Below are 14,129 nucleotides of genomic sequence, written 5' to 3' on the forward strand. Positions count from 1 at the left end.
ATAACTAGGTACCTCTGGAGCATTTGCTTTCTCTGCAAGAATCCATACACACTATATTTACTTTGTCTTGAATTGTTTTGTCTGTTTGAATGCGACCATATTTAGCTCCGGGCCCGAGCTCTGCTGCTTGCTTTTTAATCAGGGTAGACAATCTTTGTTACAATTACCCTATTTTTCTCCAGCACAGATATAAACGAGAAGAAGGTGTTCCACCTCTCCTGTTAGCTTTATTCACTTTAAGGAGTCCACTCCTTTTCCTCTTTTAGTCAGGACAACGGGTGTGAGAGGAAACTGGTCCATACAGATTACCCTCGTTGTTGTAAAGGTCAGCTCAGATAAGAGTGCATATGTCAAATACACCACTTGGCATTGAATCAAAAGGCTTCTTACTTTCTATGAACAAAGTGGTATTGTTGATGCCAGTGTCACGAGTCATTTTTAGATTGGTAAGAACAATAGCATCTGGCAGACAGCAGCTTTTGGACAAACATCATTTGACAGTTAGGACTCCAGAAAAAAAACCAAACCTTCAGCCAGTATTCAAAAACGAGCAACCAATGAGACATGATACGACTGTGGTGCCTTTACCTTTGACTTTGAGGTAGTGTCCGCCAAATCGATAGGCCTCAAAATTGAGGGACAGCGGCGTGTTGGACTGATCCAGGAACAAGTCGACACGGGATAGCTCGATGCCGTTCCTCTCAAACACTGGACCTAGAACCTCTCTGGCACCAGGAGACAAATGCCATTGAAAGAATTGGGGAAAACAAAACATGTTAATCCACAAGGGTTCTTCCATCTGCATGATCTTTGCAGTGATTAAGTGGTATCAGAGATGTGAGCAGTACGGTGACCGGTATGAAAACAGCAATTCCGATCTCACCTCAGGGTTTTCTTTTTCATGGCGGGCACTATTTCTGTGTTGATGTCCACGTTGAGGTCAAACTTAAGACTGAAGCACTCTTTGCTGGGGTCCTGAAGGAAGAAAGGGTATACACACTCTTAGCTTACACAGAAGCTCCCCTGGCGACACTGTTGATGGAGCACATGCGAGCTCTTAGCACCCCCACAGGGAGGCTCATATGCAGTGCACTCTAGCTTTAAGCCTCAGGGCAGCTAAGGAGAAAACCCCTAGCAGCATATGCCCTTAAAAATGTTGGGTTAAAACCAACCCAATTTGGGGTTAAAAGAGGGACAAAACAACCCATTTTTGTACAAAGCAACCCAACAAACAAACCAAACCAAAGTTGGGTCAAATTGATTCCACTTTCTGGGTCGGTCCAATTTTTAACCCAGCAATTTCAAGGGTGTAATATGCAAAAACCAAATGTATGCTTCTGCCTGGTGGCTTTTATGGTGCTGCGCACAGGAAGTGCCTTGAGTCAGGATGACGACATACATCAGTGTGTCTCCTCCTTGGCTTCTTCTTCACCAGCTTCATACCCCCAGTTTTCTTCTCCCTGCAAATAAGGGACACTTGAGTTAAAAATAAAAGTGTGATTATATAATTCTAATAAGAGGAAGGTTACCAACCCGCGGTCACTGCTCCCCTCATCTTCTTCTTCGAGGTCGGAGGGGGCGCTGGTGCGTGGGGGGCAGGATCGCGTGGACACGTTCCGGGCCAGGATGGAAGCTAAAGAGGGAGATGGGTGTTGTTGAATAATAACAAGACTGAGTCTAAGTACCACATCATTGCCATGCAGTGGAAAATGGCTTTCCTGCTAACCAATATCAACTAACGGTGATCAAATGATGGGAGAGTGAAGAAAATGCATGCTACCTTGAGGTTGTAAGTCAAATCGGGGGTGCCGGTCAAAGTGCATGTTGTCGTTCTTCTCCAAGTGGGAACGTGAGTCACATGACTCACACAAGTGTAGGGGGCTTTTGCTATTCAGGCCTTGGCAGTCAGGGTGGTGGCAAACCTGTAGATTACAAATGTATACATACAAAAAGAACTATGTCAGAAACTGGACTCAAGCAGAATCAAGTACAAAGCAACTACTTAATAAATCCACCTTTGGCAACACCTCAGTGATTTAAATGACAACTGATTCCTAAGATTTGGAGACTCCAACCTTCCCACCATCTGGTTTAGTCTGTCAGCTTTTCACCTCTGAGATCGGCTTACTAGTTCACAATCCAAAATGGCCACCCAAGAAATGTTAGCAAGCAGCCAGGTTTGACTACGATCCAGCTTTTTTTTCTCCAGAGTCCAGACAACAGGCAGCAGAAGGCTGCAGGATTAAGGAGATCTGTCTCAGACCAGACAGATCCAACACTCACCACCAATCTAACCCGGTGACCTCTCCTCATCCCTCACCTCGAGGGGTGGTAGGCTGATAAACTCCAGGGGGCTCTTGCACGCCTCCGCCACCATCACGCACACGCGCGTCAAGGATGCAAGGACGTATAGTGAGATACAATGGCGGTCCCGCTAATGAACTTCCTGTTATTGTGCTTGTGCAGATTCTGTGCATGCACAAGTGTCGTCACTAATGTTAGAGACGCCCCTGCAGTGACCTCGTGCTTTGAGATAGCATCTGTTGTCAGTCGGCTCTTCAGCAATACATTCAATGAAATTAGAGCTTATTTTTATAGTCGATACATATCGATCATTTAATTAATCAATCGATTAAGCAGATTTAAAAACAAGTTTTAACTGCTCAACCTATATCGAAAAAAAAATCTTCCAAATTGACAGTGCAGAAAATGCACAAATTAATTCAGTTACCGGTGTGGTCAGTTAAATAATTTGATTAAGTTAACATACTTTACACGATGCATTATGGCAATACAGGAGTAAGGTAATGTGTGCGCCGCAATACTTAAACACATGATATCTTATTTTTATGCTCATGTTGACTAATATGACTTAACTAATCATCTTAAGAAGAAAGAGGGGGGGAAAAAAAGACATACCCAAAAGTGATTTCATCTCCTCAAATGTGACTCCAATGACTTAACAACCAAATGAACAGAAAGTAAAAATAGTCCACTTCCTGTCAAAGAGGAAGTAGTCCGTTGACATCACGGGAAAAGGGCTAAGGACATCACCAAGCTAGAGTAAAACCGTGTCTCTGCGACACAGCTCCATGTCTGCGTTGACTAAACGTCCATTTGGCCACCTTGCCAGGCGGCTAGCAAGCGCCCCCCACCTCATTAATTAATAATCCCCTCCTCTCTCAATGTCTAGCCAGGTATAATCGCAGCTTGCAGGGGGCAGGGTGGTTAAAAAAAAGCGGAGGGGAGAAGGATGAGGGATCCCACTGAAAATATAAAGCAACATAGGAAGGAAAAAAACTTTCCACCAGAAGCATTTGGGAAAGAGTTTCTCGCCTAATCTTGAGGCCTAATTGGTGCCTGTGCTCTGTCAAAACCATCTGACGGTCCAACAGAGATTAAACAGAGCTGCTCGGCCCACCAGAACCTCCTCCTTCCCTTTCTCGTGGCTACGACCCCTCCCTTCCTCTTCTTTCCAGCCACACTCACAATGGATGGGCCAGACTGAGCTGGGCCCTGAACAAAGTTATATTTAGAAAGATACTGAAGAAGTTCTCATTGAATGCGTCCGTGTCCAAAAACGATTTACTGTACTCCACATAAATCTTGTTTTCCCTTCAAGGTGGATTTCATTTTTTTGGTACTTGATTTATTTCAGAAATGGTCTAAAACGATCAATATGTTAATCTGCTCAATCAGGAATCTAAAAAAAAAAAATGCATTTTGGTTTTATTTGATGTATTCTGAAGAAGAACAAGTTGATTCGGTTCAGTGATATACTTGTATTGTCTAATTCCAAAAACAATTTTTGGATTCAAATTGGTTTTTGTTACAAAACACACAACAACTTTGACAAACTCTAGGCCGAGCACTCACGAGGTACTTTGACGCCCTGCGTGACCCTACAAGCATATTAACATGTGCATGCACAATTATTCCGTAGGTGTGTGTGTCATCAATGACAACATCGTGATAACACATGCAAGTCAGCAAAAAGATGACTTGGAAGGTGAGTCAGGATGATTTCTTTCATCCTACAAACACCACGAGCCTGTTTCAAGTTTCCAACCCCTGCAGTATGATCTGACTGAGTTTACAGCTTGCTGACAACCAAGAGTAAATATTTTAATATATACTGCATTGCATTAACCTTATGGTAAAAGAAAAGATAAATAGAATCATTTCAATTACAGCCTTGGAATTAACATTGCATTGTGGAGAGCTGTCTGAAGGTCCAGAAGAGAAAAATCAATTGACCACGCAGTGTTGGTGATCTAAAAGTGATGGTTCCTTGTGTCAGGAGCAACAGTCCACCTTGCACTTATGTAACAGCATGCAACACTGTGTTCAAGTTTGTGTCTGTCCGGTCTAAGGAGAGGTTAGGGTGGGAGGATTGGAAGAGGGAGGAGAGGGGGGGGGGGGTACCTACCGCAGGCAATACCTCCTATCACAGTCAAGGTGAGTAATCAAAGCTCCATTTGTTTCTGCTCTATAAAGTTTATGATGTAAATATGGGCCATTAGAGGCACATAGACCATTAAATGCGGTGTAAATATGGTACAATAGCGGTAGGCTGCATACATCATTAAATGTAATGGACAGACTGACCAGAGTTTTGGGACATGAAGTGAAATTAAGCTTTTAGTGTGTTTGTTTCTTTTTCCCCAAAATAAGCAATTGAGACCTGTTGATTGAACCTCGATGGCATTTAAATAAACCCATTGTCTATATTGTCATCCAATTGGATCCATCCATTCTCAGCTCAAGCATTTGAGGTGAGACGAAGCCAGGCCCACAGCTCAGCTTCATCTTCTGACCAGCAGTCAGAATATGGGTGGAAGGATCAACTGTGGTCTAACTGGACCAGACAGCACATCCATCACCACAAACTGTCAGCGCACAACTTTCAAGTCAACGTCTGCATTGCCAGCCTTTGAGGTGAGTCTGCACAATGTTACTCCCCCCCGCTTTTGTCTTCCAGATAGACTTGCACTTTCCCCTTGGGATGCGAACATGAGACTATTGACGGGCCCTTTCAAGCGTTTTGCTTTTGAGCGGGGATCAGTGTCCAGCGAGATCCAAGGGGGGGAGGCAAAGCAAGGCCCCGCCCATGTCTTTATTTATTATCAATAAATAAAGAGAACATGTGTTGAGCTGTGCGCAGCAATATGCGCCTGGAGAGCGCTTATGCAACACGACTGGGCGCCTGTCCGCACGCCTGCTTTACATTAAACAACTTGATTGTGGCCACTCACATGCGGAGCTACTCAAACAGAGGCACTTGTCTCTGATCCTTCAAGGTGGAAAACAAAACCACCGTGTCGGACGGACTAGTCCATCGCTTTAGCTGACATGTACAAAATAACACAAAGGCCGTCATACAAAATCCGCACGCTGGCTTTCCTTCAATTTGTCCGAAAGAAACAATGGTAACAACTTATCTGTTACATGTGTTGGTCAGCCATCGTAACATGTTTGAGTAGTTTACAGGTCTAGTGTTTATGTATATTTAGATTTATCAGCTCCACTTTTGGTAATAACCACTTACTTCCAGCATCATCATTACAATTTTATTTCACATATTACTGACACCTTTGTACAGGTGTAACCCAAAACTTTTAACTAATAATTATTTTTAACGAGGGAGTAATCTGTTGATGTTTTTGTCGATTAATCGAGGATTCCAATTTATACGTATGTATCGCTATGGTTCCACTGTAACTCAAACAGCGCAAGGGAAAAAAAGCCAGATTCCTTCTACATGCAGCACCAAATCCCAGTTGGATTTTTTTCAGAATGTCATGAGTCATGACTTCAAACATGATTTGCGTGTAGACCAAAAGCCAAAGAGGCGAATTACCTGGACCTTGTCTGTATATGTATGCATGTGTGTTTGCACACATGCACGTGTTTTAAGTGCACAGTACACGCAACAACCTACGTGATCCACACACTCGCTGAACTTAAAGGGGTAAAAGATTGAATCGATGGAATGAGATTAAGATTTTAGCTAGTGGACAGCTGCCAATCTAAAGATCATTTCAGCCTACTTTAGCCAGCACTGCCCATCTATACTAAGATGTAATACACACGTCCAGCTGATTTGCCGCCAAATTTCTTTTTCTATGGACTTGCTCTAAGCAGGGGGTCACCAACCTTTTTGAAACTGAGAGCTACTTCTTGGTTACTGATTAATGCGAAGGACTTCTACTTTGATACATACTGTACTTCTGAAATAACAATTTCAAATTAGGTCAATAATAATTCATGATTTTCATCTACATCACGATAACGATTTTTTACAAGGATTATCACAGATTTAATAAAGTCGGAAAAAAATATCAATACACTTTTGTTTTCTCTCTTTCAACAGGTGTTTAGATTTAGAAAGGATCACATTTACAGATTTCCCAGTAAATCACAATGTCCCACCACAGCTGAGTGAATCAACAAAACTACAATGTTGTGTAAATTAAAATAAAGAACAAAACAACATGATTCAACAAGTGAGGCTCATATTTATAGTAAATCTAAGGTCATGTGACTCTGTGTCTAGAATGAAGCCCCGCTTCAACAATGCAATCATCATCTGCTCATGACGCATGATGACAGAAAAGTAGACTTACCCAGATTGGGAAATCATTGGTTACAAACAAATATACAGTCTTCTATGCATCACAATCAAAACAACCATCAGCAGAGAATCATCTAAAATCAAAATTATACATCAGACTGTTCCCAGAACGTTTCTCTGGAAATCATTGACTGCAACCACCCTGATGACATGCTGTGGCAAACGATCTGTTTCAACTCACATCAATCTTTTCCCTTCAGAAAACTATTAACGCGATTGGTTGAAATGTGAAATTTCGTTTTTTCTACGCACTCCAGATCCACGGACTGTGGACTACTATTTACATGAACCTGCCTTGTTGTCGTCATACAAATAAAGACACACTGAAAAGCGGTTCTTGAAAATAAAATCCCGGACCGTCCAAACCATGACAGCGAGGTAAGTGCCACTCACCTACAGCTGGGACTCAAAGTCAAGTGGAGCAGCAGCAGCTCGCACAATCTATGTGGCAACGAGCGACCATTCTATCCATTGCCTGAGGGCAGGCACACCGATAGACAAGGGGGTGCACAGGGCCCCAGAATATTCAAATCCCAATACTGACTGCTGATTTGGATAAGAGCTGTTCCAAAGTTGACACAGAGAAAGATTTGTCTGAAACTTTTTTTTTTTTCTGTTTAGGAGAAGGTTGGTGTGTGCCAGGAGAGAGGCTGGTGTGTTGATATAAGAAGCAGATGTGAAATATGCACACTTGGGAAGAAAAACAGACAAAGTGCTGTTCCACTCAAATGTGGAAAAACAAAAGCGGCCATTGTAAATTCTAATGTCACACACCTGCCTTTACTTTGAGCAGGAATGAATGGAAAAGTTTAGGAGAAGTCAGTCGTACTACAATCGAAATTAAGTGCATATCGAAAAATGACCTACCATAGAAAACGGCACCCTCCCAGGAAAGACAAGCCTTGGGAATTGCAGTGAAAAAAAACGATCAATATTGACAAAGTCCAAAAGATACAGCGAATGTTAGAGTTCCAGTCGCGACCTGACTCAAACTGGATCTTATTGTGCGAGGCGGTCCCAGTAACTTTCCTGCTTGTATGATATTCCTGATCCCAAAAGATGACAGTGGATGTGTTCTCTTTATGACAGCAGTCTGACAACCGCACACACCAACACAGGCTGAGAGTCACAGGCCCCGCCCACCATCCCTTCCCCTTCCCAATCACACCCACACAAGCTTACACGCATCAAAACTGACTCACATCAACCCCGGTTTTGCTCCCTAACTTTCTGGCTGATCCACATCACGTCACTTTAGCCGCATCTTTCCAGACTTTTCAAACATGAAGGGTTTAATAGTCACCTTGATGTAACCCGGAAAAGGATGGCAAGTAATCTTGGTCTTATAGAGGTGGAAAAATCTAGCATCGTAGTTGTCACAAAGGTCAGAATGCATTGAAATCATATTTCGACAGACTTCAGAACTGAAAATATCAAGGAAAAGTTTCACAATTAGTTTATCTCTATAATACTCTTGTGGGGTTCAAAATCTGAAAAGTGAATTGCACAATCGAACTATTACACCTGGAGGCATCCCATTTGTGTTTTTATGACTTATTATTGCACAAGCTTTGGTTGTTTTTTAGTAACGCAAAACATCCTGCTCACTCGCAATCGAGACAGTCAAACCATTTGAGGCCAAAGAAATTTTTGGACTAGAGGTGGACTAATTCCAACTCTTGCGTTTTGAAGCAGGTTCAGCGCTGGCCCATTAAATGAAATAAGAAAAGGAAAATAATGATTCTGGGAGTGATGTCATTCCCAAGTTCAAGTTCGGACTTCCAAGATAAAAGGCGGCGCAATCCGGCCGCTCTTTTATTTTTCGGTCTAATCCGAGATGACTGCATTTAAATCCCTCGCAATTAGCTAGCTCACAAAAACAAGGGGGCGCCCCCTTAGGCAGAAGTGGGGGTGGGGGGGGTGGCACATGCTTGCGGGTGGCTCTTAATGCCTAACAGCCCCCACAGCAGTTGCTCCAAATAAAGCAACCTGTTGAATCCATGTCCCCCGCTGTCAGTCTTAATTAGAAGAGGCTACTCTTAAAAGAGGGGAGGCCAGCAATGCAATTAACGTGAAGGATTAGACCCCGCCGGCGATGCCATTGTTGGGGGAGAAATGAATAGTTGGCTTGCCTCTGTGACCCGACCTTGGCATTAACCCCCTGACCGAGCGTGAGCTTTGAATTCCACCAAGTCTTCCCGGGGAAGTCTGCGGCGTCGCGAGGGCAAACAAAGAAAAGCGGCAGTGTGAGGATAACGAGGATGAGCCGCGTCGGCATATGAAACAGGCCACGGACGCACGGGGAGGATTAAAGGCAAATATTTCCCCTGAGATACTGCTGTTAGTTTCCACATATTCTTGGCCGGTGGCTTGGTTGGCTTCAGTTTTGGAGAGCGAGCGTGCTGAAGCTGGGCAGGCGTTTGTGAAAAGAACTTTTGCGCTCCATCTGTAGCTGAGCCGTGCGGACTCAACATTTCATTAAGCTAATTTCGGAGGGCTTGTTACCGTAACCCCTCCTCGCTTAGGGTCTTCCGTGAACTCCGACCTATGGGCCGGTTACAAGTAACTTTTTTAGTAATGGAGCACCAGTCAGATAGTCCCTTCCTGTTATTCCCTCTCTGTTGCAATGCTTCCTGGATCCTAACTGGGACACGCTCTTGAGGGGATGAATTGTCGTCATTTATGTTTACTATTTCCTGTTAAGACATCAAGTGCAATAGAAACATTGCTCTGGGATGAGTTTGGAAATTGTAATTTCCAGGTTCAAAGTGTCAGAATCACAAAAACATAACCTCTTGGACATCGTTTTAAATACTACTTTAGAAATGGGAACATCAATATTTTCAGGTGCTCCTTCTGTATTTGTACTGCAGCACTATTTTCATCATCAATGGCTGCATGGAAAAGTACTAACTGGCAGAAAAGTGTGATTAGTGTGCGGCTGACAAAGTGTGTGAGTGTCATGGAAAGCTTGTTGGAGCATGCTGAGGTCAAAGCTCGAATGAACCCTTTTTTCCAGTGTTCGGATTTTTCTTAGTTATTTTCTTTAAATAAGCAAAACAATCGTTAGTTGACGTGTTCGGGACAATCAGGGCAAATGACATTTCAAATATTTTTTTTCCCAAAAGGAGCAATTGAAAATCTGATTGTTGTTACTAAACGCTGATTAAAAACAGTCGCTTTGCTTGTGTTAACCGCGCAGCTTTAGCACATCAGCATGTCTGCACTTGTTAGATTTTCAGCAGCAGCGGCGGAACAGAAGGGATAAACGGCAATTAGGAAAAAAGAGAAGGTGAGTTTGGGTGAAAATTAAAAAGGCCACATTGTGACGCAAAGGCGAGAGTGACAACACAGACAGCCTTGGGCTCCAGCTGTTTGGAGGGAAGGGCCTGTTACCATGGAAAGGTAAACCTCACAACTGGTCTTGTTTGGTCCTGTCCGTTGAGGCTTACGAGAGTTAGAAGAAAGGCAAAAAAAAGACAAGCAAGCTGAGACTAGCACCAAGCGCGATTTGATGCAAAACTAGCGAGGGCTGCTTCGAACGCCACCAATCCACCTTGTAGGCAGTATTTAATCTCCTGGATTTACAGTAACCCGCAGCGCAAAGTAATCCAAATAAACAACTAAATATCTGGACAACACACAGCAGCACAATCAGCAAAGACGATGATTTCAATAAGGAGGGGAAGGAAGTCTATTTATATTTATTTGCTAATCAAATTGAATTTAGAGAATAAATCCAGTGGCAGGATGCAATTTTGCCTCTTTGCTATTTAAGGACTATTAAAACAGATTCATAAATAACTTAAGAAAAATGAATTAATAAGATCGAGAGATATCAAGAGTACAAGATCTGATAATAAATCCTTTTTTATAGCCAAGAAATGCCAGAACAAAGATGGGGGGGGGTGTTTTCCTCCTCTTACCTCACACCTCCATGTCATAAATTCAAGAGGAACATTAGAAATTGTGACATTGGGGAATATCACATCCGCAAAAGGCCATGTCGATGCGAGTCAGACCATGAGAAGAAGTGTTTCAAAAATGACACGGTAAGGCTTGGTGTGAAACTTTACATAACTTTCCCAAATAAGCAGACAAACCTGCGCTATTTTTGTAACTACTGACAAATTTAAGACCATCCTCAAGCTTCTTTATGGGGATTTGATGAAGTGTCAATTATTGATTACCTTGTATTGGTTATTTCGGGGCTGACATAGGAATCACGAAAAATGATGATTTGGGTATATCATGTGGAGATAAAATAAACAACATCAGAGGTTCTTGCAATCAATAAAAGCCGCTGTGATTGCCTCCGACATGTCGACACCTCCATGTAAACAAGAGCCCTTCCTACCCTAAAATACGAGTCTGCAGGATTGGAAAGGCATGCAGCTGCAGGCATTTCGCATTTTGCCAAGCAAACAGCTGATAAGTTGTGGTGTCTACCGTCGTCTTTTGAATGTAACGACCATACATGATGGTGGTTGGTTCTGTCCAATATTCAGAGGTCATTTTTTACTTACTATGTTCCCGTTTTAACTAAAGATTGTGAAGCTGTTCAAGTGTTGGTATTGGTACTCCAGTACTCAGTGTTTGGTGTCCATGTACCAACCACAGAGTAGAATTCGGCATTGAACAATTTATCGCGAACACAGGGCAGAATGAACTATCTTCATTTCTTCGTAGCACACTGCAGGAAGTTTTGATTTAAAGCACATGTTTATCCTTTTCAACAAATTATGAAGATACATTTGGAATTAGGACCATGTTTTCTGAGAATAATCCATTAATGTCACTAGCGACCGCGATTACACAAACCGTTGCCGTTTTCATACACATTAATGGGAATGAGTGTCACATAAATTTGGGGCTAACTGTATAAACATCGATTTCAACAGTTCCCTTCTCCAGGGTGGAATGATTATCCATTGTACATAAATAATCTGATAACAATAATTTTGTCGTACAATTTTCCCTTTTATTTGGGGTTTCTCCGTGGAGAAAAGGCAGATACAACATGCAGCATTCTCCACCTTTTGTCTCCACGGAGAGGGCTACTCAAATGAAAAGAGGAACATTCACGTGATGCCGGGGTGGAAGGGAAGCAGGACAGAGAGCAGGACAACCAAAACAAGCAAGCGGCGAGCGGACACCGTGTTCGTCTCCCTCCGTCTTCTGGCCAGACTCCCATTGTCAAAACTGGCGGCTTCAAAGAACTAATTCATTAAACGCTCCAGCGGCCAGACACAAAAGGCTCGACACCGCTTTCATACTGTTTAAAAGACGTGCGGCGGCTTTCGCCCTCGGCCTGACCTTGGAGATATAGTTTGCTGTTGCTGAATCTGATGAAGAAATCAACACGGGAGGGGGTTGGCCTGCTCAAGTTGCTTTTTGAGGTTCCAGTTTACCAACCCCGTTTAAAAATCTCAGCAAATGAGTATTAGGTGACTGGTAGTGTTTGATGCATCGTGAGAAGCTACGGTCACATGATCGTAAAGCTCCGATTTTAAACACCTGTCAATCAACACTGTTCTCCCATCCCTTGCAAGTCTCTCAAAATTTAGATTTGTTGTACTCTATTAACTCATGTTAATTAGTTTTGTGTAAAGGTTCCATGTCTTCTTTTCATATGACTTCTAAAGGCATTTCGTGTTCGGTGGTCTTACCTTTGAGGCCCTGCGTCGATCGGGGCACTCGGGATGCTGGCACACCACCCAGTCCTCCTCCTGAACAGGCTTGTCATCTGAAACAAAACAAACATGTGACACCACAGAAAAAAAAAAAAAAAAAAAGACTTAATTACATGAGTTTATTAACACTCCTTTTTTGGTCAGGCTGTTGAAAATATGGCCAGGACTTATCGCCTGAGTTTACAGTATGTATGGACAATGTGGAGGAGGGGGTTGGGCGATGGGGGGTGACCAAGCGGCAATAGAGAGCAAAGTGAGACAGAGTAAACACAAGCCATGAGGGACCGAGGTGGGGAGGGGGGCACTAATGGGAAGAGATCAAAAGGACATGAATAATGAGTGACAGGACTGGAGCAAAATGGAGCAATGGAGTAGAAAGCTTCATCCCTCTTTTTATTTTTTTTTTAGTGCACTCACTCCATGGTCCACAATAACAAATCACTCTTGTCAAACAAAGCTCCGAAAGCTACTCCGCTCGTCACTATTGAGCAAGTGATTAAAGGCCTTGTTTATGTCTTCAGTTTGTCCGAGTACATACGGTACACGAGATAAAGACATGATAGGAAAACACGGGCATGTTTATCCATCCGCCTGTCGAATGAGGCCCCTCGTCGCGCGGGGGGTGGTCACAATAGGGTAGTGTCACCTGTTCCCTTTCAAAAGAAGCCAACTATAACATTTCACCACGGAGTCTAAGAAGGTAAAAGGCACTTTGGAAAAGGTTGTTGTTGAAACATGAAGCTGAACATTTTCAGGCCAAGAGGAGAAAAAAAGAAGAAAAGACCCAAAGCCCTGTTCTGCATGGTAAGACTTTTCAGTCATCCACTTGATCACAGCTAGACCGACAGGTCAGAGGTCCTTGTGGGAAATGGGGGAGTAAAACGGTAATTGCTGCAGACCTCATGGTCTGCGGTTTCCTGTGGTCTTTTCCCTAGCTTCCTTGAAAAGGCACCAAATGTAAACCTCCACCCCAGGTGATAAAGAATTATTTAAAAAAAATAAATGTATTCATCTATGGATGGCCATTAGGGTGATTTAGATTTCTTAACAATGAATTGTTCAATGGAACGAATCTCTTTAAGACCGTAAAACTTGCATTCTCTATTTTTTTATGCACTGCGCCCCATCTTCCCGTTGACTTCCTCATATCATGCTGACGTTCCATCTCACACTTGCACTCTCTCTCTCTCTGTCTCTCTGATGAATCGGAATTCCTCAACTCAGCAGTGCTGATGAAGTCAAAAGCTAACACAAGCTATACACGGATACACACGTGACAGTGCACAAAGAGATGGCACACTAAAGAGACAGTGGACAATCTCTCTATGCCGCTCGCTGCAAACTGAGGTATGTGCCAGTTGGAACTAGTCTGTTTACTTTTCTACCAAACAAATGGCAAACACACATATACGCTATGACTTGCGTCCTTATAACTTCAATCATGCGTTGCGCCGTACAATGCATTCTGGGTGCCGAGCGGCTTTACTGTCATAACCATAGATCACTGACGTGATAGAAAGTGGGTCATGACCATGTTCACATTAGCATTAGCAGCTAGCCATCAATCACAGCAAAGAGTTTCACAATGGGCGGGGGTCGCTGTCTTGGCCTGTACTGGACATTTGGGTTTGGTCTGTCCACTATTTTCAAAAGTCTTAATTTTATATTTGACTTGAACATCATCCCACTTCAAACATAAGGCGGACATAGATGGCTCATTTGTTACGTGTGGCAAAGACAACATCTTTAGTAGACATCTTCATTAATTGAGAAGCCCAATAAGCGTTGTTGTCCCATTTCCG

General features: G+C 43.0%; 1 protein-coding gene across 4 annotated transcripts in view; it reads right to left on the bottom strand.

Annotated features, from left to right (window-relative positions):
- Nucleotides 1–14,129, bottom strand: part of plekhg5b (pleckstrin homology domain containing, family G (with RhoGef domain) member 5b) — a 39,713-nt gene that overhangs the window by 16,624 nt on the left and 8,960 nt on the right. For 2 of the 4 annotated variants that reach the window (XM_037246087.1, XM_037246086.1), the window contains exons 2-7: nt 12,304–12,380; nt 1,781–1,922; nt 1,534–1,633; nt 1,400–1,460; nt 884–975; nt 589–725 (exon numbers count right to left, since the gene is read on the bottom strand). In XM_037246087.1, coding sequence (XP_037101982.1) covers nt 589–725; nt 884–975; nt 1,400–1,460; nt 1,534–1,633; nt 1,781–1,922; nt 12,304–12,380 — 609 coding nt within the window. Of the gene's footprint in view, nt 1–588; nt 726–883; nt 976–1,399; nt 1,461–1,533; nt 1,634–1,780; nt 1,923–2,919; nt 3,019–7,501; nt 7,734–12,303; nt 12,381–14,129 lie in introns of those variants that run through there. The other 2 variants (XM_037246088.1, XM_037246089.1) reach the window with 2 other exon arrangements.

This window comes from Syngnathus acus, chromosome 2 (genome assembly GCF_901709675.1).
Source record: "Syngnathus acus chromosome 2, fSynAcu1.2, whole genome shotgun sequence".
Taxonomy (NCBI): Eukaryota; Metazoa; Chordata; class Actinopteri; order Syngnathiformes; family Syngnathidae; genus Syngnathus; species Syngnathus acus.